Here is a 25511-nt window from a genome sequence, read left to right as displayed (position 1 = left end):
TTACTACTTTTGACTCCTCCATTCAATGTTGCAACGACTCTTTCGCTCCAAATCGTCGAGGGATTCTGAAGAGAATTACACACGTCTATTATTAGAACCAGAACCGTGAGTAGACACAACAATGATATGAAACAAGCAACCAACATGAGCAGCCCAGGTGGTCATTGAGTCCATTAGCTGATGGTCAAGTGCGTATTCTCCTCTGCCAGGATGCCGGTGATGCCAACAAGACCATTCTATACGATTCATGCCACGGATTAGCCCCATCGCCCATTGTCCCTGCCAAAAAGAGTAGCAGCAGTAGCAGCAATTCAATGAGAAACGCAGCTGGTATCGCTCGTTCGTGGAACGGCAACGACGAGTTTCATAATGGGCGTCGGTCCAATGCCCTTTTTGGATACGACCGTCGTACTGAATGTCGGCCATCAAGCATGCGCATGGTATCACCTTCTTTACCACTCAATGATCATCCTCTCTCATCATCATCATCACCTCATCATCGTCATCATCATCCTCGTCAAGTAAGGAAGCTATTATTATCATTCTATTTATATACATGTTAACCATGATCATCATCATCATCAGGTGAATCGTCGTTTGGATTTGATTGGAGATATGATCTTTGGCACTGCCCCTCTCGCCTACAAGGGAATGAACACCAAAGTGCATTACAAACGAGACAAGGATCAACAAATCGTGCTCTCCAAGTTATTCACGCTCAACACACAAGATTCGGATGCAATGCGTAGAGCGTCATTCTCATCCATCAACAGTGATTGGTCAACCACTTCTTCAGTTCATTATGCAGCTACAGCCCCTCCTACCACCATCACCGCCGATCCATATGCCAAACGCTCCGTATCCACCTTGTCCATGTCATTGGATGATAATGCCTCCGAGATATCAAGCGATGATGATAAGAGCCATTACTCTGGTTATTCTTTCTATCCTTCCACGTTTGGTCTACGTTCGAGTTCCAGAGAATCATTTCATAGCAAACGGTCACGACGATTCAGTCAAACGAGCATGGAAGATGGTATCTTTCGACCTATGCCTTTACCCAATGCTATGGCAGATCTATCCACAACACCCATTGGTGCACCATCAACATCAACAGCAACGCATGTCAATGGCGGCGGCGGCAGCGGCGGGGTATGTAATCATCATCCATCATTCATGCTACATTGTAGTAACAACATGTATTATACATAGACTATGCAACATGGTACCAAGACTGTAAAATATGCCGTCGCTCTGATCATTACGCTCGATGACAAGAACAAGAACTTGTTTGATTTCATCTTTTCGCATTTTTCCTTGATCGAGAATCATTTGCATCAGCTACAAGCATCCACGTTTCGTCTTTTGAACAACCATTTGCGTAACAATGATAGTCCGCAGCAGGTAAAGGTAAACACCACGAAATTGCAATGCGAGTTTAAGAAATGATTGACTCACCCATCTTGGTAGCCTCGGCGCTTGAAGAATGGGGCACTCTACCTTGAACCAGGGATATTTCAGCATGAACAAGCAATGATGGATGCGGTTATTCAATTCAAACGGGCGTTCTATGATCTTTATGGTACTCCTCGAATACAAGAACCTCTTTGGCTCAACATGTCAACGTTTCCACACCGAAGATCAGAGTATGGGCAAATGCTCTTTAAAGAATTGGCCTATCTCATTGGAGAGTACAATACTGAAAGCCGACACCATTTCATATCGACCCTCGTCACCGCTGTATTGACTTTTCACTTGTCTTGGGTACATACAGTGGTCCCGCCAGGCGATTTCAAGGTATATGTGTGTATATACATACACCTTCAGTAAAGTCGCTAACAGGAAGGCACATAAGAATATCAATTGTAGGCATGGCAATTATGATCCATTATGGGCCCAGTTGAGGTGAGAGTGGATGAGGAGGCATAAAAAAGTCAACAATGCATTAAGTTGGAATTGAATTACAGCGACTTGTATGGATTCGTTGGAAGTCCCGGTCGAATCACACGCACCATCGTGGTCGGCAAAAACGTCAGCCTCGTACGGCGTATCTTGTACATTTTGACCTATCTTATCCGGTGCAATGAAGTCTATGAGAACTTGGAGACACGTTCAGAATCGGATTCAGGCAACATTTTCAGTCATGAGCGAGAAATGGATAACACGTATGCCTCTCGACTTGAAGATAAGATTGTAAAGCAACTTGTTGGCTCAACGACGGATGTGGAATCGATTGCTATACCTCGTACGCAAGATGGTGGTGTTGGTGGTGGTGCCAGTACCGAATCACCTGAATCAATTGCAGATAATCGCAGCTCCACTTCTTTTGGTTCTTCGACCGCTCATCTTCATCATCATCATCAATGGTCTACAGCCAATGATCATCCTATCATGGAATCAAGAACAAGGCCACCAACAGCTCGATGGAGTAGTAGCAATAGTAGCAACGACGAGCCAGCACCCGTGGTATCCGCATCAGGCACCTGTTCCATTTCAATGCCAAAGTAAGCAAAAAGAAAAAGATAATAATAGCAAAGCTGATCATGTCATTACTGTTTAGATCATCCATTTATCGCATGATACCCGATATTACCCAAGTGCAAGAAGAAGGTGAAAGTACCACCGAGCGAGCAGATACCCTTTATGCAAAATCCTATGGACGATCCTTGATGGCTACCTTTTGTGAAGTTTACAAGCCTGATTTCGTATTGATGGGTGTACCCACGGATACCTTTGCTCATCAAGTGGAGGCTGATCTTAAAAACATGCTTCAACAATTTACATTGTCGGATGGTGTCACGGATGCGGCATGCCTAATCATTGATACGAACAAGTTGTAAGTTTGGCTTTTAAAGGAAAACATGCAATGGCGCTTACCTTTTGTAATAGCCAATGCCGTATTATGCAACAATCAGCAGCTGATCTCGATGCAACAACAACATCATCATCAGACAAGCAGTAAGACTTTTGAGGATCGAAACGAAAGAAGGGTTATTTACGAAAGATCATAGCACTTTGGCCAAAGAATGGCAGTTACTTTCTCACTCAAGTATGATCCATGAGTTATTGACGACTATCAAACAAAAGCATGGGACCGGTGCATCTGCAGATGAGGTTAGACTTTTGCTGCCCCCTCTAATCCCACGCTCATTAACTTTCTTTTATTTTATTCACGCAGCTTATCGATTTGTTTGAGGATGGATTACAAATGGTGTATCTAAAGAGCTTGTTCTTGCAAGAGAGTGTTACTGAATGGCTTGTCACTGCTGATGCTGATCCTATCAATGATTTGGGGAAGATCGTTGCTGATATTGGGTAAGGAAAGAAGAGAGGAGATGACGACATCAAAGGGCTGATTGTACCGGATAACTTAGAGTGAACACGGATGATATTCCTCTACTTGCCAATGTTTGTGGCACATACGATAACAAGATACCAAGGATTTTGCTTTCTGCAGATAGCTGAAAAGTTGTACAATTACATAAGCTTCCCCTTGCACAGCGTGTACATATTATGTAAAGTTCAAATCGTTCAACAATAACCTTGCTTGTAAACGTGGAGTGGATTGTATGGAGTCTCATGTCATGAAGCAGCAATATGGTGTATCCTAAACTAACAATATGAGCCAATGTTGCGTAACAACATGGGCTTGCTTACCAAACTGGTGGTCCAGTCTGCAAATTCCCGTTTCCCACAGAAAGAACAGGGCTCATTATGATCCAGAGGATGATGATGACGCACCTAGGAATAGTGTCAAGTATGCATCCATATGCATGTGCATTTATTTATACATGAGTATTACCAAGAGATGCAGAGCGCGCGGCTTTGGGAGAGAGACAATGCAAGGAGAAAGGGAATCCCTTCTTTTTCCAACAATAAGTGAGAAGCATAATAAATCTTGTTGCTGCTCGGAGCCTCATCGTTGTGAAACTCTTTCCCAGTTTGCCCGCCATCCGTTGCTACACACGACTGACAGCTCTCTTTCTCTCTTTCTCTCTTCTTGTTCTTTCACCCCACCCCCATCCCAGTCGCTCCTTTGAGTGTGAACCGATTTATTCCCCCATTGCATCTCTTTGAGAAACGACACTCGCCATTGAAAGGTAAAAGGGTCTTTCCTCTTGTTCCAATGCGAACCCAGACAGCCCATTAACGAGAGCTCTCTCTCTCTCTCTCTTTCTATTTTGCACAGCTTTCCTCTCTTCTTTTGTGTCGCTTTCATTCACAACTGCCATTACGTTCTCCCTTCTTTATCTCTCTTCCGGTTCAACATACGCGCTCGACATTGAAAAACACGCCGACGTTTATCCAATCGTACAACTTGTCGTCCTCATCATCATTCGCGTATTGCCTGCGCACAGACCATTTCGTTTGCAATGTTACCCGGTGCTTCTCGACACCATGGCAATACTACAGGAGCACGCAACAATAGCAACAAACCTAAACGACCCACGATACCAACAACAACATCATCCTCATCACATGCAAGTGGTCGACCTGTAGAAGATCCAACAACCTTTGGCCGTCAGGTGCCTTTCCACTGTCAACCATCACCACCTACATTGAGTGGATCCGTCTCTTCAACAACATTAAGCGGTGGTGGTGGTGGTGGTGGTGGTGGCAGTAGCAACAACAACAATACCAGAGGACATCATCGAAGTGCTTCAGGAAGTGATTATGATAGTGGAACCTCTTCATTGCATCATCATCATCATCATCCATGTAAGTGTTTGTGTATGTGTCTCTTTTCATCATGTTATTGATTTCCTTTTTAATGATTTAGCGTATGATTCCAATATTCCAACAAAGGACAAAAAGAAGACTTTATTTCGCTTTGGAAGAAAGAAAGGTATGTAGCCATTGTTTTATTTTGTTGGAGGAGGAGGAAAGGAAGGAGACATTGACTTTGTATTAGGTCCACCAACAACTCTATCACAATCACCCTCCACCACTACTTTGCATGGCAGCAGTACAGCTACTCCACGACATCGACATAAGCGATCCTATGACTTTGATTATCGACAACCCCATCCATTAGATAATACGTCCAACTTTGATGATCGATCCATTTATCACACTGTTCATGGCAGCATATCGTCTGGCGGCAGTAGTAATCCATTCTGTCATCGTAAATCACCATCGTATGGGTATCGGAAGGGCAAGGATCGTGAACGATCGGATGGCAGCGTTTCCAGTTTTACCAAAAGTACACGCTCTGACAGTGGATTCAAATCAAAGGCATGTGTCCCTCGCGCGTCGAAAGCAATAACCAAAGGCTAACATGGATTGCATTATAGGATAACTTTGACTGTACGTTGATAACAACAACAATGATACAACATGGGGGCTGATTGATTTATGAATAGTATACGTCGATCAAGATTTCGGGTCCATGGAAGGAATCATCAACCCAGAGCACTATTATCACATGCAATCACAGCATCCCACAAGCGGCCATCCACCCGTAAGTTATCTACCCCCCCCAGAAGGAGCGATGACGAAATATTGAATTATTTGAGTAGAACCAAGAGTCCTCCGAGTATTGGGCTCCACCTGATAGTTGGGGTGTTGTTCAACCACATGAAAACACAGCAAGGAAATCAGTGGATGATGATGCGGATGATGATACGCTCTCATTAGCTGAATCGACAAGATACGAATTGAGAAAGAGAAACGTAAGTAGGGAGGATGATGCATGTAAGGTTCCATCAAAACTTAACATGGGGAATATGGATAGTATTTCATTCGCATCTTTCGTATGGATGGCACTTTTGCGACATTGCAACTCCCTTTGACAGTGACGGCCGGCGAGATTGTTCAAAAGCTTGCAAGCAAATTTTTCATGCATGATCTCAGTAAGCTGAGTCTCGTGATTAAACGCCAGAAACTCGGTAAGTGATCGACTGTATTTATAGATGTGTGTCAGCTGACCAAGAGATCATAGAGCGTGTCCTTCAACCCCATGAACGGCCTATTCAGATTCAAAAGACGTTGCTTGAACAAATGGGATACACGGAGCAGGATCGGATCGAGGATGTGGGTCGAGAAGACAATTCATATCTTGTACGCTACATTTTCGGCCCCAATATGGATCAAATGATTCATGAAGCAGTGGACTATAATGAGAATCAACACAACATTGATCTCCAAGCACGCAATATCCAGACTATTCCCATCTCTCTGTACAAGTACGCTTCTCGTATCATCTCACTCGACTTATCAAAGAACGTGCATATGGATATTCCTGTGGATTTCATTCAAATGTGCCGCCATTTGAAGCAGCTATGGCTCGCCAATAATGAGTACATGGCTGTACCACCATCGATTCGCTATGTTCGTGGTTTGGAACATCTCAATGTTTCTGGCAATCGTTTACGTGACCTGGATCATGCTCACTTGGAAGAAATTACGGGGTTGAAAACGTTACGTGCCTTCAACAATCGACTTGAGACGCTTCCAACATCCTTCAAGACATTCAAGCATCTCACCATGCTTTTTATATCCAACAATGCATTTCAAACATTCCCACAAATCATTTGCGAGATCACCAGCCTTACGTATCTTGATATCAGTTTCAATCGCATTCAATCATTTCCCGAAGAGATCGGCAATTTGAAGAATTTGGTATGGCTCTTTGCCATCGCCAACCGTTTGACAGGCAGCCTTCCATCCAGCTTTGCTCGACTTGAAAATCTACAAGAGTTGGACATACGACAAAACCATATCACCTCTCTCGATGTATTGTCAAAGCTACCTAAGCTCGAGATTCTCTTTGTGGGATACAATGCCATCAGCATTGTGAGATCCGAGTTCAAGAACCTGCGTCAGCTAAAGATGATCAAGAACCATTTGACACAATTCAATTTGGCTGGTGAATCGAGTAGTCGACCTGCTGAAGGCCATGCCATGTCTGTTACGGGCATTCCACCCCCTATTGCTTGCAGCTATGAAGGATCCATGTTGACAAATCTCGATCTTTCCAGCTGTATGCTCACATCATTACCAGAAGATGTATTTCTCAGCACGACATTATTGGAAGAATTGATTCTCGACAATAATACGCTCAACTCGATCCCTTCCAGTATCGGCGCATTGAGACGATTGCTTCGACTTTCGGTGCAAAACAACTTTTTGGATTCGCTCCCTTCTGAGATATCAAGTCTACTTGAGCTCAAGACATTGCATGCACAAAACAACAACATGAAGGAATTACCCAAAGAAATATGGCTTTGTGCATCATTGCAGACGCTCAATTGTTCATCCAATCTATTGGAGACCTTCCCAGAGCCATTTTCAGTACCTGGTTCAGCATTGCAACTTCCCAACATGCCACCTCAAACAGCAGCAGCAGCAGCAGCAACCATAGCAGGTGCAGAGCGTGGTGCAGCTGATCCTATCACTTTACAAAGCCTAAAGCATTCAGGTCAAGGCACTGTGCCTGGTGCTGGTGATGCTACAGCAACTACTACAACAGGAAGAGGAGGAGGAGGAGCAGGACGCAGTGCTATTTTATCAAAGCATCGTCAACAACGAAGTATGGATGATTCTCAAAGTCCACAAACAAGCAATATGCAATCACCACCCAATTTCAATCCACCTTCATTCTTCGCCAGTCCTCGCAATCATCCACCACCTTTGTCTTTATCACTTCGAAAACTATTCCTTGGTGACAATCGACTCACGAATGATATTTGGTCACCCTTGATGCTATTCCTGGAATTGCGCACACTGAATTTATCCTTTAACGATTTGGATGAGATCCCACCTGAACACTTGTGCCATCAACACTTGTACGAGCTTTATCTTTCGGGAAATCATTTGACATCATTACCTGCCGACGATATTGAAAAGCTAAGCTACTTGCGTGTATTGGCGGTCAATGGCAACAAGCTCCAGACCCTTCCTGCCGAGATTGGGAAGTTGAGAAAGCTTCTTGTGCTGGATGTTGGTAACAATGTCCTAAAGTACAATATTGCCAATTGGCCTTATGATTGGAATTGGTAAGTTTGGGGGGGGGGAGAGCATCAAGCTATTGACAACATGTTGACACATTTCTTTTAGGAATTGGAATTTGAGCCTAAAATTCCTTAATCTATCAGGCAACAAACGATTGGAGATCAAAAAGACACATCCCGATGTACATAGCCCAAAGGAAAAGGACTTGGCGGATTTCAGTGCATTGACACGGTTACGCATGCTTGGATTGATGGATGTTACTATATTGGGCGTATCGATTCCCGAAGAATCATCTGATCGACGTGTACGTACGACACCTTCCGAAGTCAACAATATGGCGTATGGTGTAGCTGATTGGGTTGGATCCAATGAACATCTTGGTACTTGGGATTTGGTGATGCCACGTTTCCGAAACAGGGACGACGAATGCATCTTTGGTCTTTTTGATGGTCGCAAGAGTTCACGTACAGGCAGCAAATTGGCAAAGTATTTGAATGACAGCTTGACATCACATGTGGAAGCCGAACTTTCCAAGCTCAAACCCGATGATACGGTGGTCAGTGCGCTACGACGCTCGTTTTTGGCTATGGAAAAGGGCCTGGGCAATGAATTGATCGAGGACAAGGATACCGGTGCCTCGGCTGTTGTTTGCTACATTGCAGGCACCAAGTTGTTTGTAGCCAATGTGGGTGATGCCATGGCGGTGATTTCTCGCAACAATGGTCAAGCCTCTGAAATCACACACAAGCATATTGCGCTCAATCCTTCTGAAATTGCACGTATTCATCAAGCAGGCGGCTATGTTTCCAATACGGGCAAATTGAATGGTGAACATAGAGTCTCTCGTGGATTTGGCTACTTTGATATGATCCCTGTGATGAATGCCAATCCTTACGTGGCCACCATTGAATTGACAGAGAACGATGAATTTGTCATTATGGCCTCCAAAGGCCTTTGGGAACGCATGAATTATCAAACAGCCGTCGATGTCGCAAGGACTGAAAAGGATGATTTGATGGCTGCAGCTCAAAAGCTACGTGACTTTGCTATCACCTATGGTGCCGAAAAGGATCTCATGGTTATGATCATTGATGTTGGTGATTTATTTGATAAACGCGACACTCGATTACGATACGCTAGAGCACTCGGTCGTGGAGGTGCAGCTGCGGATGCAGCAGGTATGCTCTTGGATGATGTACCCCTTGGCCCTGGTGGTCTTATCCTTGGTAAAAACAAACGACGTGGTAAAGAAGAGAGTCCTGGTGATTCGGTAAGTCATTGTTTTCAACTTTTATTGCAATAGAAAGATAATCTAATCGCTTTTTTTATATCTAGACATTGGCACGTTTGGATAGAGAAGTACCACCACCCATCAATCAAGTTGCATTGGTGTTTACGGATATCAAGAGTTCAACAGCATTATGGGATACACAACCCGAGAACATGCGATCGGCTATCAAAATCCATGATGCAGTGATGAGACGTACATTACGCAGCGTGGGTGGCTATGAAGTCAAGACCGAAGGAGATGCATTTATGGTGTGTTTTCAAAACATCACATCAGCGTTGCTTTGGTGCTTTACAGTGCAGCTGCAACTTTTGGAGGCTGATTGGCCTGTGGGTATCTTGGCAAGTGAAGAAGGTCGTGAGATTGACAAGGATGGCGTCATGCTTTATCGTGGTCTTTCAGTGCGTATGGGTATCCATTGGGGTACACCTGTATTCGAACGCAATCCCATCACCAGCCGTATGGATTATTTTGGACCTGTTGTTAACAAGGCAAGCCGTATTTGTAATGCTGCGGATGGTGGCCAAATTTGTGTCTCGTCGGATGTGGTGGCAGCATTGAAACACCTATGTCCTACGATGCTTGATGAGAATGATTCAGCGGGTAGTGGCGGCGATAACAGCACTTCACCTACCAGCAATTACCTTGTGAATCGTGATATTCAGCAACTCAAACGACTTGGATTCAGGGTGATGGAATTAGGCATGCGTCGTCTCAAAGGTCTCGAAACACCCGAAATGCTCAGCTTTGTCTATCCCAAGCAATTGGCTGGTCGAATGATCTTTGATGAACCACAACAACAACAACAACAAGTTGCCAAAAGGACACCTTCATCCCCACGTCTTGCTGCTACAGCGGACACGTCAAGAACAACGTCTCCTCGATTGGAAGGTGATACATCTGTTGAACCATCCCGTGTGCCTTCTCCCGCCGAAGAAGTGGAGGATATTGGTGGCCGAACAGCTGTACAGAATTTGGAAGCTGAATTTTCTGGTTACAAGGCACCGGCAGCAGCAACTCGACCTGTGAATCGATCCATTGATCCAGTCATGGTGTGTTCATTATCCAATTTGGCCACGCGTTTGGAAAGTCTTACTACGGGCCATGTGATCAGTCGACCTCCCGTTATGGTGGACCTTTTACCCAACATGACATCGGCCACACGTGTTGCTTCCGAAACGGCTATCGAACGTATGGTGGAGAGTCATATCATGAACGAGGCAACCGATGATGAGTTGCTTTTATTGATGGAGAATTTTGTTACTCGAATCGAGGTAAGTTTTTATTCTTCCAAAAGTATCAACATAGGATGGTTACTAAACTTTTCTTTACAGAATGCAGTCTCGGCCTTGTATCTACAAAAGATGGGCCATTTTGCTCATGTCTTGGAAAAACTTGGTGAAGCCATCGACTTGGACCCATCTCATCTGCTACATGCACTACAAATGTATACCGACGTTACTGGACTTGCTGCTGATGCACATTCATCATCACCCTAACTTGTTTTTTATTTAATTCATATCTTCGTGTACAAACTTTTTTCCCACCATCCTCACCTTTTGTTATCCCCCATCATGGATTCCCATCTTATACACCCATTGTGCATTTACTCTCCTCACATACTACTACAAATCATTGCATTCACATCCGACCTATTGCTGCTACAACAGATAAATACAAGATAATTATTTGCACATGTTCTTTTGGTGCGCGATACAGAAAAAGAGATCGACTTTTATCAAATGGTGGTTGAACGACATTGCTAAATGAATAAGATACTACATAGAGTCAACGGGTATCCTTGGTTGCTGCCGTCATCAATATCCATGATTGCACGATAATTGCTGCCTTTGGTTTGAGTATTTCAACATCACCCATGAATGCCATCCAATCCAACATCATCCTCATCCGTATCCATGTGACATGATCCATCCTTCCTGCTGGCGACACTTCAAGTAGTAAGCAAAGCAACATTTCTCCTTGCACTTGATTGCATCCATTCATCCAATGTAGAGCTTGCAAATTCCAGTACGTATGTTGGTTGAAAAGAGTCACCATGTGATCGGTGCTGGTATTATGCTTCCTTTTCCATCTGGTTGCTGGTCAATCACTTGCTTGGTCGTTTTCCATCGCTTGTATTGGGGGCGTATGTACTTGATCGTAAATGGGTATGCCATCATCCAAACTAATCATCACACCGTACAGCATCAATCAATTCTATGCCCATATACCCCATCCCTTCCAGGCATCCATGGTCCGACATGATACATAGAGGAATCACTGAGGCAAAAACCTCGCCGATATCCCTACGATACCTTGATCGATATAGAATGCCGCCTCTCTACAATTATGTATTTATCAATATATAGTAGTACGTATCATAAGATCATAATGCTTACTCTTGTTGATGCTGGGTCAATGTATCGTGGGTATTTGATATTTCGCCAAACAGCTCTTTTGACCCATTCGATTGTGTCCATGTCGAAGTCATCATCATATCTTCGTCACCAGCGTCTTCATCGCAAAATGTATAAATCGTCAACAATCGCATCACCGATCTTGTTGATTGCATCATATCCAATATTGGCCGCCATACTCCCAATGTGTGAAATCTGCACCTTCACGAACCGGGAAATGCTCGTGTGACAACGATAGGTAATTTGATGCGTGTGCTTAACGCCCTCTCATTCGCGTTGTACTGGAGGGCAGAGCATGTATGGCGAATTGACCATTGGATAAGGCGATGAATTCTGTACCTCCACCAATACTCAAATAAGCAATATTTGGAGAATGGTGAAGGACACTCTGTACGAATGTTGTTGTCACCGGAATAAAAATGGCGCGTGATATCTTCAAATGAGAGAGTTTTGGTAACTTCCCCAGATGCATTCCTAAGTCGGTTTGGATGTCGCTGTCCTCAAGGCCTGTGATCTTTATCATCACCGTCAGATCGACTCGTGAATGGCTGCGTTCGGTCACGTAGTACAGTCATGTACTGTAGCCAAGCTTGAAAGAGATATGATGATAGAGATCATCAGAACTCTGTCGTCAAGCCAGCGACAACAAAACAATAAGCGACATCTTGCTTGTAATGGCGGGGTATATGATATCATATCTATTAAAGTATGATTGTCAGCATAAAAATGATCCTTTGAAGCGACTTTTACATACCTTGAATTGTGCCAACCGCTCGTACGATTTCATGATATTGTAAACATGTTGTCTAGATCCCTCTTTCTCATTTGCTGGTAAGCTGCATAAGGAGAGACGTACACATCATCGGCTAATAATCCCCCTTCGACGCTCTCCCCATTGTCTCAATAGGTCTATGCTGTTGTCATTGATCTTGTTTCTTGAGCACCAGTGCGCAACCTCTGGTGTCGATTTCTCATCGAAAAGCACCGTACACTGGTTTAAAAAGTGCTTGAATCTCGGTCACCGTAAGCGTTTCTTTGCACAAGTGAACGTTCCTCCAACTAGTCTTTCGCCGTAGGGAAGCCTTTATATCACCACCGTGCAGGCTGAATCAGAGCATGTCACCTAATCCAACCTTGCAGATGCATCTCAGGATGTATGTATCTACATCAAAAGATTATATAAGTATGTGCTTCATCAAGCGAGGTGATTAGGTTTTACCTTAATGACGGAGCCAAATATCACAATGACAACAGTGACAATGAAAGCAAGATAACAATGAAACGCTAAAGATTATCACAAACATTAGCAAATGGATTGCTCATAAAAAGGATTACCCACAACGATACTTACCAATGGCTTTTGAACGCGTCAGCAATGAAAGAGCGATATGATGAAAGAAAGAGATGGGGGGTGGGAGTAAAAAGGTGGGCGACAACATCCATCTTGTTTATATCTGCATGGTGGGCGCGGGTATTCCCGGGATCACAAACAAGGAGAGAAGAGTGACAAAATGTCTGTTGAAGAGCTGATAGGTAGCTGGAACCACCTTCACAAAGAGACTTGGTGTGATTGATTGTCCATGCATAAATCAGGATTTGATAAACGAGGTGGGCAACATCCATCATCCATTTCCAATTGCTGTGCTCAAATTCCACGAGATAAGGCGTTGGTCGAGAATGCTTGCGTGAAGAAAAGTCGATGGCGCTTTGATCAATAAACATCGCTCACAAGCGTAAATGTTCCCGGCTGTGCGGATGATAAAACAGCTCCTTCACCGTTGTAATGATCAGGCTCATAGTTGTTCCCATTCATCCTCTCAAAAGCAGAATTGAATCCTGTCTTCCCAATTCTCCAAAGGTATGCACCAGCGTATCACGAGAAGAACACCGGTAATGTCAAATGGCAAAAAGGTACAGGCTGGGAGTCAAAGTCAAGGAAGGATGAATACCCAAAGACGCACTACTTCATCAAGAACCTATTCAATAGTAGTATCATTCATTGTTAGCACACATACACAATGAACCGCTTTCCATTGAACTTGCCTTTTTCGTATGGATAAAGACCTTTGTTGTTGGGTTACTGGAAACAGAGAACCAAGTGTAGTGTCGTCGAGCCGAATGAAAAGCGAAATGAGTCAACGTCTTTGCGATCGGATCGTGCCATCTATACAAGTTAACACGTCAATGGAACAAGATCGCTGCTACATTGGGCTTCAAATGTACCTGTTATAGCAAGCGTGTGGCGGCATAGCAACGAACAAGAAGAGCGACGATATCACCATGGGGACCACACTTGCAGACACTCCCTGCCTATGAATAGTCAGCGCCATATCAATATCTCACAACCAGCAAGAGCATTACCTTGATGAGATGCCGTGAATCGGTGAAAAGGAGAGGGAGAAAGAGAAGCGCTTGTCTCAAGTCGTGGAGCTGCTGGTCCCCAAATTAACCCCCTCTGGCAAGATCACACTAAGCACATCCGCTCACCCACCCATCATCATCATGGTAGATAATATGACTTGTAAATAAATAGGATCATCATTACGTACATAAATAGATGGTATTTTCGTATGATTCAACAACAGCTACTGCCTTACTACCAGTCCCAAGCATCATTCTTTAATAGGGGAAGGATTCTTCATGCACTCTCCACCAATAGGATGGCTCTCCAAGTCCTGCTCTCTCGGCTTGTGTTACACAACCAGGCACTTCTGTAGCCTTCGCTCTAATATGAGTGAGGCGATTGGCAATGAACACACCTCTTTACATATAGCAACACGCATACAGAATATGTAAAATATAAAGGTGCCTGTATCTCTAAACTTTGCAATCAAACGTGGGGTCTGTAATAGAACAAAGCTGCTCGGCGGGGTCAAAGCGATCTTGTGTCAAAGTATGAAGTCGATCGTGGCCACTCCCAGATTCACCCAATGTCGCCACCAGCCAAAAAATATTTTCGTCGTCGTCGAAAAAAAATTTGAAGAGGTCGACCCGATTCCAATTTGGCTGGTGGCGACATTGGCCAAATCTGGGAATGGCCACGATGAACTTCATACTTTGACACAAGATCGCTTTGACCCCGCCGAGCAGCTTTGTTCTCATAAAGACCCCACGCTTCATTGTAAAGTTTTGAGATATGGATGTCTTTATGTTTTACATATGCTGTATGCGTGATGCTATATGAAAAGACGTCTTTGTTCATTGTCATCTAGCTAGAGCTAATACAGCCAAAGATGCAGAGGGACGTGTTTGTGTAATGCATATCATTGGGTTGAATTGCAAGGGACAATGTATAATACTTTATGGATTATCTAGGATAAGGCATGTATTGCCAGCTAACAGGCACTTCCACCCAACACCAACTTTAGTCTACTTTATCATTATGGAACAATGCTCCATCTCCAGACATTCATTTCCGTGATTCAATTATCTTGATCCGAGCTGATTTGGTTGAGCTACGGTCAAAGAGAGATTAATCAATCCATACATCAGCATACATTCGAATGTCTCAGCTATTTAATCCTTGTTCGACCGTAACTCAACCAAATCAGCTCGGATCAAGCTACTTGAATTATGGAAATGAATGTCTGGAGCAGGAGCATCATTCTCATGCATTGGATTCCGCAACAATGCTGATTGGAGAAAAGTGGCTGTTAGCTGCCCATATATGACCTGAAAATGAGGTATGCGTACCTGTCATGCATCGTCCCTGAAGTCCGGACTTTTTAACTCAGTTACACAAAGAGGTCCCTCTGCATCTTTTGCTCTGCCAAGGTCCACCTACTTGACAATGAACAAAGGCCACTCTTCATATAGCATCACGCTTACAAACATAAAGATGCCTGTATCTCCGAACCTTACAATGAAACGTGGGGTTTTTATTAGAGCAATGGGTTCGGCTTGGCCAACAGCACCTTGTGTGAAAGTTTCGCGTTCAATGCCGCAACTAGCCCAAAAAATATTTTTTGGTCGTCGTCGTCGAACAGGTTGACCCCCAGATCCAGTTTGGCTGGTAGCGACATTGCGAAATCTGGGATTGGCAAGCTTGAACGTGAAACTTTCACACAAGATGCTGTTGGCCAAGCGGAGCCCATTGCTCTAATAAAAACCCCACGTTTCATTGTAAAGTTTGGAGATACAGGCACCTTTGTGTTTGTAAGCGTGATGCTATATGACAAGTGGTCTTTGTTTAATGTAAAGTAGTATGGCTATAATAGAGCAAAAGTTGCAGAAGGACCTCTTTGGGTAACTCAGCTAAAAAGTCAGGACTTCAGGGACAATGCATGAAAGGTACGCAACCCTCACTTGTATGTCATACATTGGCAGCTAATAGCCACTTTTGTGCATTCCCACATTTTGTGCATTCTATTGTAGGTGGACGATGCTCCTGCTCTAGACATTCATTTCCATGATTAAAGTAGGTTCATCCGAGCTGATTTGGTTGAGTTACGCTCACACAAGATCACATCGGTTGAGCTACATCGAGCGTGCTTGATGTCCAGAGTGATGTAATCTCTCTTTGACCGCAGCTCAGTCAAATCAGCTCGGATCAACCTACTTTAATCATGGTAATGAATGTCTAGAGCAGGGGCATCGTTCCCATGCAGTGGATCTCGCAACAATGATGATTGGATAAAAGTGGCCGTTAGCTAGGAATACATGCCTGTTCCTAGATGATCCATAGAGTAAATATACATTGACCCTTCATTCATGCAAACGTAGCTGTGTTACACAACACGACCTTCTGCAACTTTTGCTCTATTATAGCCATACTACTTTACATTAAACAAAGACCACTTGTCATATAGCATCACGCTTACAAACACAAAGGTGCCTGTATCTCCAAACTTTACAATGAAACGTGGGGTTTTTATTAGCGCAATCGGCTCGGCTTGGCCAACAGCATCTTGTGTGAAAGTTTCACGATCGAGCTTGCCAATCCCAGATTTCGCAATGTCGCCACCAGCCAAACTGGATCTAGGGGGTCGACCTCTTCGACGACGACGACCAAAAAATATTTTTTGGGCTGTTTGCGACATTGAACGTGAAACTTTCACACAAGGTGCTGTTGGCCAAGCGGAGCCCATTGCTCTAATAAAAACCCCACATTTCATTGTAAAGTCTGGAGATACAGGCACCTTTATGTTTGTAATCATGATGCTATATGAAGAGTGGTCTTTGTTCATTGTCAAGTAGGTGGACTCTGGCAGAGCAAAAGATGCAGAGGGACCTCTTTAGGTAACTGAGTTAAAAAGTCCGGACTTCAGGGACGATGCATGACAGGTACGCATACCTCATTTTCAGGTCATACATGGGCAGCTAACAGCCACGTCTCTCCAATAAGCATTGTTGCGGAATCCAATGCATGGGAATGATGCTCCTTCTCCAGACATGCATTTCCATAATTCAAATAGCTTGATCCGAGCTGATTTGGTTGAGTTACGGTCGAACAAGGATTAAATAGCTGAGACATTCGAATGTATGCTGATGTATGGATTGATTAATCTCTCTTTGACCGTAGCTCAACCAAATCAGCTCGGATCAAGATAATTGAATCACGGAAATGAATGTCTGGAGATGGAGCGTTGTTCCATAATGATGGAGTGGACAAAAGTTGGTGTTGGGTGGAAGTGCCTGTTAGCTGGCAATGCATGCCTTATCCTAGATAATCCATAAAGTATTATACATTGTCCCTTGCAATTCAACCCAATCATATGTATTACACAAACACGTCCCTCTGCATCTTTGGCTGTATTAGCTCTAGCTAGATGACAATGAACAAAGACGTCTTTTCATATAGCATCACGCGTACAGCATATGTAAAACATAAAGACATCCATATCTCAAAACTTTACAATGAAGCGTGGGGTCTTTATGAGAACAAAGCTGCTCGGCGGGGTCAAAGCGATCTTGTGTCAAAGTATGAAGTCGATCGTGGCCATTCCCAGATTCACCCAATGTCGCCACCAGCCAAATTGGAATCGGGTCGACCTCTTGAATTTTTTTTCGACGACGACGAAAATATTTTTTGGCTGGTGGCGACATTGGGTGTATCTGGGAATGGCCACGATCGACTTCATACTTTGACACAAGATCGCTTTGACCCCGCCGAGCAGCTTTGTTCTATTAAAGACCCCACGTTTGATTGTAAAGTTTTGAGATATGGACGTCTTTATATTTTCCATATGCTGTATGCGTGATGCTATATGTAAAGAGGTGTGTTCATTGCCAATCGCCTCACCCATATCAGAGCCAAGGCTACAGAAGTGCCTGGTTGTGTAACACAAGCCGAGAGAGCAGGACTTGGAGAGCCATCCTATTGGTGGAGAGTGCATGAAGAATCCTTCCCCTATAAAAGAATGATGCTTGGGGCTGGATAATAAGCAGTGGCTGTCGTTGAATCATACGAAAATACCATCTATTGATGTACGTGGTGATGATACTATTTATTTACATGTCATATTGTCTATCGTGATGATGAAGGGTTGTTGTGTGTTTGGATGTGGGGGCGAATGGGGTTGGCTAATTTGGAGACCAGCAGCTCCACGACTTGAGACAAGCGCTTCTCTTTCTCCCTCTCCTTTTCACCCCATTCAACTCATTTCATCAAGGTAATGCTCTTGCTGGTTGTGAGGTATTGATATGGCGCTGATTGTTCATAGATACGGTGCGTCTGCAAATGTGGTCCCCATGGTGATATCGTCGCTCTTCTTGTTCGTTGCTATGTCGCCGCACTCTTGGTGCATTAGGTACATTGAGAGCCCCAGTGCTGCAGTAGACGTTGTTCCATTGACGCGCTAGCTTGTATAGCAGAAACGATTCGAACGCAAAGACGTTGGCTCATTGCGCTTTTCATTCGGCTGGATGACACTACACTTGGTTCTCTGTTTCCAGTAACCCAACAACAAAGGTCTTCATGCATATGAAAAGGGCAAGTTCAGTGGAAAGCAGTTTACTGTGTATGTGTGCTAACAATGGATGATACTACTATTGAATATGTTCTTGATCAAGTAGTGCGTCTTTGGGTATTCATCCTTCCTTGACTTTGACTCCCAGCCTGTACCTTTTTGGCCATTTGACATTATCAGTGCACAACAAAGCGCTCTTTTCGTGATAAGCTGGTGCGTATCCTTGGAGAGTTGGGAATACAGGGTTCGATCTTCTTTGGAGACGATGAATGGGAACAACGATGAGCCTGGTCACTACAACGGTGAAGGAGCTGTTTTATCATCCGCACAGGCGGGAACATTTACGCTTGTCAACCATGTTTATCGATCAAACTACCATCAACTTTTCTTTCTGGAACGTACGACTCACGCAAGCATTCTCGACCAGCGCCTTATCACGTGAAATTTGAGCACAGCAATTGATTTGTGATTGGAAATGGATGATGGATGTTGCCCACGTCGTCTATCAGATCCTGATTTATGCATGGACAATCAATCACACCAAGACTCTTTGTGAAGGTGGTTCCACTTATCTATCAGCTCTTCAACAGACATTTTGTCACTCTTCTCTCCCTGTTTGTGATCCGGGAAATGCCCACGCCCACCATGCAGATATAAACAAGATGGATGTTGTCGCCCACCGTTTTACTCCCACACATCTCTTTCTTCCATCATATCACTCTTTCATTGCTGGCGGGTTCAAAAGCCATTGGTAAGTATCGTTGTGGATAATCCTTTTTATGGACAATCTATGTGCTAATGCTTGTGATGATCTTTAGCGTTTCATTGTTATCCTGCTTTCATTGTCATTGTTGTCGTTGTGATATTTGGCTCCTTTATGAAGGTAAAACCTAATCACCTCGCTGATGAAGCCACATACTCATATAATCTTTTGATGTAGATACATGCATCTCGATATGCACATGCAAAGTTGGAATAGGTACCACGATCATCTACGTAAGTTATTTGGTCAGGCTGGTATAGGCTGGGTTATTGGGTAGCTAATGCGTGGCACAATTAGGAACGTCAAATGAAAAGCAAGGTTTCAAGAAAACCATCGCTGCCTTGGTCTCGAGGACGCTGAACGAGGACACGCTCAAAACCGCAGAGTGGTCATATAACCTGCATGCGTTGCCGTGGGATCCTTGCCGCCTTGTGTACGTCAACAAGGCGCAAATCGATGATAACATACGTGGTCAGCATTCGGGCTTCACATGAATGGTAATACTACCAGAAATTCGAAAGACATTCTAACTCTGAAAACAGGACATCCCATTGGACTCGCGTCAGTTGGCGTACTGTACAGCTAATGTCAGAACACATATGCACACGCTTGGTCAAAGATGTCATTGTCAAGGTATGCCATTGTAAGAGTGTAATAGCGTTGAATATAACCGTGGATGCAGTAGGCCTTCGAATCAAGCTGCAAACCTTAGCACAAATGTTCTCAGATGGTGTGCCTTGCAGGACAATGGGCAACACAGCTGCTATAGTGTCCCAAAGTAGCGATCTCTTCATGTATGGTTGAGCCACTCAAAGCGATGTAAGTGTTTTATAAGATGGTGACAAAGAAAGCACTTGCTGATAATGATAATCGTGTTTTAAGCGTATCCTCAACATTCACTGGTCGCAGGATCCGGGGCAGTCGTAAGAAGTTACTACCTTAGCCGAGGGTTTGGATGCTTTTCATCTACGCAAAAGTAGCAAAGACGATTATGAAAGGGTAAGGAAATTTCCAAGGCCGTGATCAATTTGATGCTCATTGCAATTCCTTCCTGTACGTAGGCTGGAGTGCGTTTTTCAGTCTCATTGGTTCACTTGCTGGCAACAATTATGCACAAAGCTGGCGAGAGGAAAAACATTCAAGAGCATTTGGAACATCGGGTTCAAGGCAACGGATTATCAACGTACTTCATTCGGCCGAGCAAATCGATACAATGGGAACCCTCCAAACATCTTTCAACATCATTTCATTGACAAGATCGACCATGACCCACTCTATCGACCACCACGATTACGCAAGAGCAAGCAACAAGGCCCGGTGTTATAGGTCAGTTAGAGGCATCTACCAAAACACATAGAGACCGCACACTCGTTGGAACACTCCACTTTTGATACTCCTGCCTTTATTAATATAATGCTCCACTCGTTTTCATATTTCATCGGCTCTGTGCGTTTGTGTTTGAGACTTGGATGGAGATGGGGTCGTGTTTAGTGATTGAATATCATTGTGTTATGTTGAAAAGGGTACTTGTGTCATTGTTAGAGATCAATCATTTCATAGGAGCTTCAAATTATGCAGATCTGGAAGCACGACAACCTTGTTGCGCTCGCTCGTTCACTTGCCTAATTACTTTCACCTTACGAAATCCCCATCCATGCTATGGCTACTGTATCAGCGTCTTCATGCTTCACCTCTCCAAATATCTTAATCGTCGTAAAGTGCATTCCTAGATATTACTCAAGATGACATCGAGCAAAGGTAGAGAGCTCTTTCTTCAAATCGGCATGATTACCTATTTCAGTGAGGATTCGCACGATACGGTATTATTCAACACGAACGCTGCATACTCCATCAGAGTTATCAAGCCAAAGAGTATCCTGTTCGACAACCTTCCAATTATAAAGAGACCGAAATAGATCCCCGGGGCTCGTGGATATTGTACTTGAGAGTATTAAAGTTGAAGTAAAGATGCAATTCTACTTGTTTCATGATTGTCTCTTTATGCCATATGATCGTTGCTATGTTGTTTGCTTGAAGACAACCTTCGAATCTTAAATGCTTACTTTTACTAAACAAATGCAACACGGCCACTATCACCCATTCTTAAAGTATGTGGTTGAGAGATGAGGTCATCCTTGTGATAGTCGTTTGTTGCGATGTGACACTTGCTGCATGCATATTTATAGGTCACTCACATACATAGCTTCGTTGTCGTTGCTTAGTAAAGGATTAAGGTAGTACGTACGGTCTCTTTGAAAAGGATCCTTCTCACCTTTCCTACCGCACACAGTATTCCAGAGGACGTGGGATGATGGATGGACCATAAAGCTGTCCCATGGCTGGAGAACCAACAATGGACGTTTTTTAGAAAAAGGCATCCAACATTGATACATCCAATTGTTTGCCTACTACAAAGACGAACATCATGTATGTATGTATGTATTTGGTGGCCATGATGGTCGAAAGCCTAGGGGTCTATAATGAGTTAATTTTCTTTTAGTGCAATTGGGTAGATCATCAACCAGCAACCATGACGAAATATAGCTCAGACGAGTATAGTACTTGCACCTATTGACTTTTCTTCATGCTGAGCAATTCAAAACATCCAGTATCATGGGCATTCGAGAAAACGGAACATGATGCCAAGATATGTCATGCTTGGCAGCATGATGAAATAGGTGATACAACGATGTGATCCGACCCTTGGGGCTCTTTGTATTTTTGGATCGGCAAACAAAATCCGCAGCTTATGTTTTTACTACGCACTTGGCGACTTCCGCTTTTGGTTTGGCTCCTGCTCCTTGCTTTTATTTTTGAAATGGATGGATCGAAAAAGATAAAGGTGTCTTCTTTTTTTTCCTCTCATCTTTTTTTATATTCTTTTTTGCTGCATGCCATCCATGAACCTTGCGATGCCGGTCAACGTACCGGATAATATGCCACATCTTAGCAGCGTCAAAGCATGGTGTCATATTGTACAGGCGGTCCTTACGTTGTTGGTGATTTGTGTTGTAGCACCAGTGATCGCTACCGAGATCAAATTCTATGTACGTGTGGTTTGCTGTAAAAAGATGTCATGATGGCTTATGCATATCATTCTTTTACAGGGAGGCAGTCAAGCAGCCCCAAATTGGACATTGTTTGTTGCTATATTCACGTGCTGGATTCCAGGGTTGCTTGTATACTTTCCTTGGGCATACGATCGACAAAACAAATTCAAACGAATTGCCAAATTTTGCATGAAACCAAGAACATCGTTGATATTCACAGCAGCAGGTTCCTTCCTTTGGGCAGCTGCAGGCATTGCTATGACCGTACACGCCAACAAACCAGAACACTGCACACTTGACAGCAGCCGTGCAAGATCAGATGATGCGTATGCATCTGCATGGCCAGCACAGGTAATAAATAGTATACTCTAAGCTATGTAAAAGGCTCATTTTTTGTGTATAGTGCAACTGTGCTAAAGCAGCAGCGGCGTTTTCTTGGTTCTTACTGCTCATGTGGTTAGCCACACTTGCTTGCAGTATTATCCTATTTTGGAATGAAAAACAATTAGCACACAAGAATCTCAAGGAATTTAGACAAAATGAACAACAACATCAACAGCAGCAGGAGGAATATGATGAAGAGCAAGCTACCGAGCCCTTGCATTCACCAGCTGATAAACATGAGATACCTCCTCCTGCTATGAGTAACATTCCCATCGACAGCGTGCAACAACCGCTTTATGCACCCTCCACATCACCCCCACCTCCACCAGTAGCAGCTCATGGTGGTGGTTATTATCATCACACGCCCGAACCACCAATGACTTCCTTTACACCTGAACCACCTTTCATACCGCCACAGCCTACAGCATCCACTACACCCGCTTTTAACGCCATGCCCCAACCTTATTACCATCAACAACCTTATCCCTAAGTAATCCATCCATCCATCCATCCATCCACCCTTTTGTCATTTCCCATTCGCATTTGAACAAACGCACACACAATGATGTATATATGATATATAAATATTTACAAAAACATGGCATAGCACACGTTCTTTTTTTATCGTTTAGTGGGTAAAGCAAATTGATGTTCATGGAATGCACGTTCGACTTCGTTCCACAGGGCATTGACCTTGCTCAATTGATGATTGAATTGTCGTGTGAGTTGCATGACCGTACGCCAATCATTGCCTCCTTGAGAGCGGTAGACAGCCTTGACCTTTGTATAGTACATGTCTCTTCGTTGTGCTTCGTCTTTGATATCTCTTGGTGCTTCGACATGATCCAAAGCGTACAAGTAATGGGGATGATCTTTGCTGATTCTACGTTTCAGTTGAATGTACTCTGCCTGTGCTTCGTCGTGACTCTTGCACATGGCTAAAAACTGAGCTTGGGTGGTGATTGGACTCACAACAAATGGATGCTCGTAATCAGGGACGACCTGTTGCTCTTCCTCATAAAAGGAATCTGTGTCGGATGAAGACGACCCGCTCGAAGACGATGTGCCTAATAGCACATTAGCATGAATAGGTGGTGGATGATGATGATGATCTCTACTATTCCAATGTTTATACCTTTAGGGTGGGATGGCGCCAAGGGTGGTGGAACAGTTGAATCTTTGACCGAATGTGTTGTATGCTGAGGATGAAGATGATTGGATGAAGATGATTTGTGATAATGTTTGGTGGAGGTGGTTGCTTTTTGTGGGGAATGTCGTGCTGTAGTTGTTGTTGTTCCACTGCTGGTGCTGCTACTATTCTTGGATTTGGACGACTTTTCAGTCTTGATCCGCTTTTCATCATGCTTATGATTGCCATTGGCTGTGGTTGTTGTTGTTGTGCTTGTGGATGATGCGGGTCGTTTACCAGGAGATTTGATCGGTGTTGTCGGTGTTGTGGATGAAGCATGTTGATCACCGACACGTTGTGATGGAGGTGGTTGTAAAAGGCTGGCAGTTTGTGGTGTAGACGATGAAGAAGATGAGGTTGCTTTCTTGCGAGGCGTAACCAGGTTGTTGCGTTCTGGAGCGTTGCGTGGCAACTTGAGAGCATCATAGGCGTCTTCAGCATTCTTAATGACCATACTCCGCTCTTTGTCATCGTATCGTTTCCATTCCCAAATTCTCAAGTCTTTGTATACTTCAGGACGTAGACACCAACTGCCTTGCGATTCTACAGCCGCCTGTTTCCAATAATTCGGTTAGTAACCATTTAACACATACGCCCCCTTATCACATGCACATGTATACCTTTTTAAGGATCGGCATCAAATCAGATTCCCGTATCTTGAGCTTGGACGTGAGTTGACTCAATGGATGTGGATAGATGGCCAATAGATGTATTAATCGTTCACGCACAGAAGCCACATACGCAGGATCAGGACGAGCAGGAGAGAGACCTGAGGATGATGATGATTTGGATTTGGACGTAGAGCGAACGGGTGATGCAGATGATATCGGTCGTCGGGTGGGTGGTGTTGCCCCGACCAAGACATTGCGTGGGGATGAACTTGTTGACGAAGAGGATGATGATAATTTGGGGACATTGGGTAATAACTCGGTGCGTCTCGCATTCTTTTCTCGCTCTGCAGCTTCGGTCAAACTTCGGAACCGCGACTTGTCTTCCTTGGATAAGACTTGTTTCATATTGAGCACCTGCAGCACATTGGCTACAAGTTCTACTGATGTCGTGCCATGTTGACTACTGCCAAGTTCCTCGAACCCTCGATAAAGCTGATATGGAATATGGCCTTCTTGCCGTTTCACTGAGAACCTCTTGTTGCCAATGACAAGAGACTGTAGCAAAAGTATGTATATGAGATGTCCATTTCTGTTGAGAACATTCTCCCTCCCTCTCCCCCACTTACAGTGCCATTGTCCTGATTTAGGTCGAGCTTAATCTTGTCTGGTGAGTTTTGAAGTAAATCCAAGGCTTCACGATTGAGTCGCAAGGCAATGGCTCGCTTTGTCGATGGCATTGGAAAAGGGTATACAAGGTATGGGTTGGGAAAGAAGAAAGAGAGCGCGGGTTAATGGCACATTAAATGATTTCCCCTCTCATTCACTCTCACTCACTCGCTCACTCACTCTTTCGCAGGCATGTCATTGGTAGAACCCACGCTTGAATGGGCGCCTCTTGAACACATCGCTGATGGCGGGGTAAATGTCCATCTTCTTATGTCATTTTAC

At 43.9% G+C, this 25511-nt stretch overlaps 5 protein-coding genes across 5 annotated transcripts; 4 read left to right on the top strand and 1 right to left on the bottom strand.

The window, feature by feature from the left end:
- Positions 1-25: 25 nt before the first annotated feature.
- On the top strand, positions 26-3465 carry O0I10_002677 (uncharacterized protein; the record flags this gene model as incomplete). Its single annotated transcript, XM_058482757.1, has 12 exons — positions 26-105; positions 158-521; positions 586-1152; positions 1213-1410; positions 1471-1797; positions 1856-1905; positions 1968-2504; positions 2561-2836; positions 2890-2958; positions 3012-3114; positions 3179-3315; positions 3375-3465. The coding sequence occupies 12 exons, from the start codon at positions 26-28 to the stop codon at positions 3463-3465; spliced, it is 2799 nt and encodes a 932-aa protein (XP_058346324.1).
- A 908-nt stretch (positions 3466-4373) lies between these two features.
- Positions 4374-5277, top strand: O0I10_002676 (uncharacterized protein; the record flags this gene model as incomplete). Its single annotated transcript, XM_058482756.1, has 3 exons — positions 4374-4719; positions 4781-4846; positions 4913-5277. The coding sequence occupies 3 exons, from the start codon at positions 4374-4376 to the stop codon at positions 5275-5277; spliced, it is 777 nt and encodes a 258-aa protein (XP_058346323.1).
- Positions 5278-5389: 112 nt separating this feature from the next.
- O0I10_002675 (uncharacterized protein) lies at positions 5390-10740 on the top strand (the record flags this gene model as incomplete). The annotated part of the gene is made up of 7 exons (XM_058482755.1): positions 5390-5461; positions 5520-5672; positions 5735-5888; positions 5942-7997; positions 8059-9223; positions 9289-10515; positions 10576-10740. 7 exons carry the CDS (start codon positions 5390-5392, stop codon positions 10738-10740), a joined length of 4992 nt encoding a protein of 1663 aa, XP_058346322.1.
- An 11480-nt stretch (positions 10741-22220) lies between these two features.
- Positions 22221-23253, top strand: O0I10_002674 (uncharacterized protein; the record flags this gene model as incomplete). The annotated part of the gene is made up of 3 exons (XM_058482754.1): positions 22221-22376; positions 22437-22730; positions 22783-23253. 3 exons carry the CDS (start codon positions 22221-22223, stop codon positions 23251-23253), a joined length of 921 nt encoding a protein of 306 aa, XP_058346321.1.
- A 131-nt stretch (positions 23254-23384) lies between these two features.
- On the bottom strand, positions 23385-25300 carry O0I10_002673 (uncharacterized protein; the record flags this gene model as incomplete). The annotated part of the gene is made up of 4 exons (XM_058482753.1): positions 23385-23830; positions 23899-24505; positions 24573-25118; positions 25190-25300. 4 exons carry the CDS (start codon positions 25298-25300, stop codon positions 23385-23387), a joined length of 1710 nt encoding a protein of 569 aa, XP_058346320.1.
- Positions 25301-25511: the final 211 nt, after the last annotated feature.

Source organism: Lichtheimia ornata (assembly GCF_029851405.1).
Source record: "Lichtheimia ornata isolate CBS 291.66 chromosome Unknown scaffold00008, whole genome shotgun sequence".
In the NCBI taxonomy this organism is placed as follows: domain Eukaryota; kingdom Fungi; phylum Mucoromycota; class Mucoromycetes; order Mucorales; family Lichtheimiaceae; genus Lichtheimia; species Lichtheimia ornata.
This window is presented reverse-complemented; position numbering and strand designations above follow the sequence as displayed.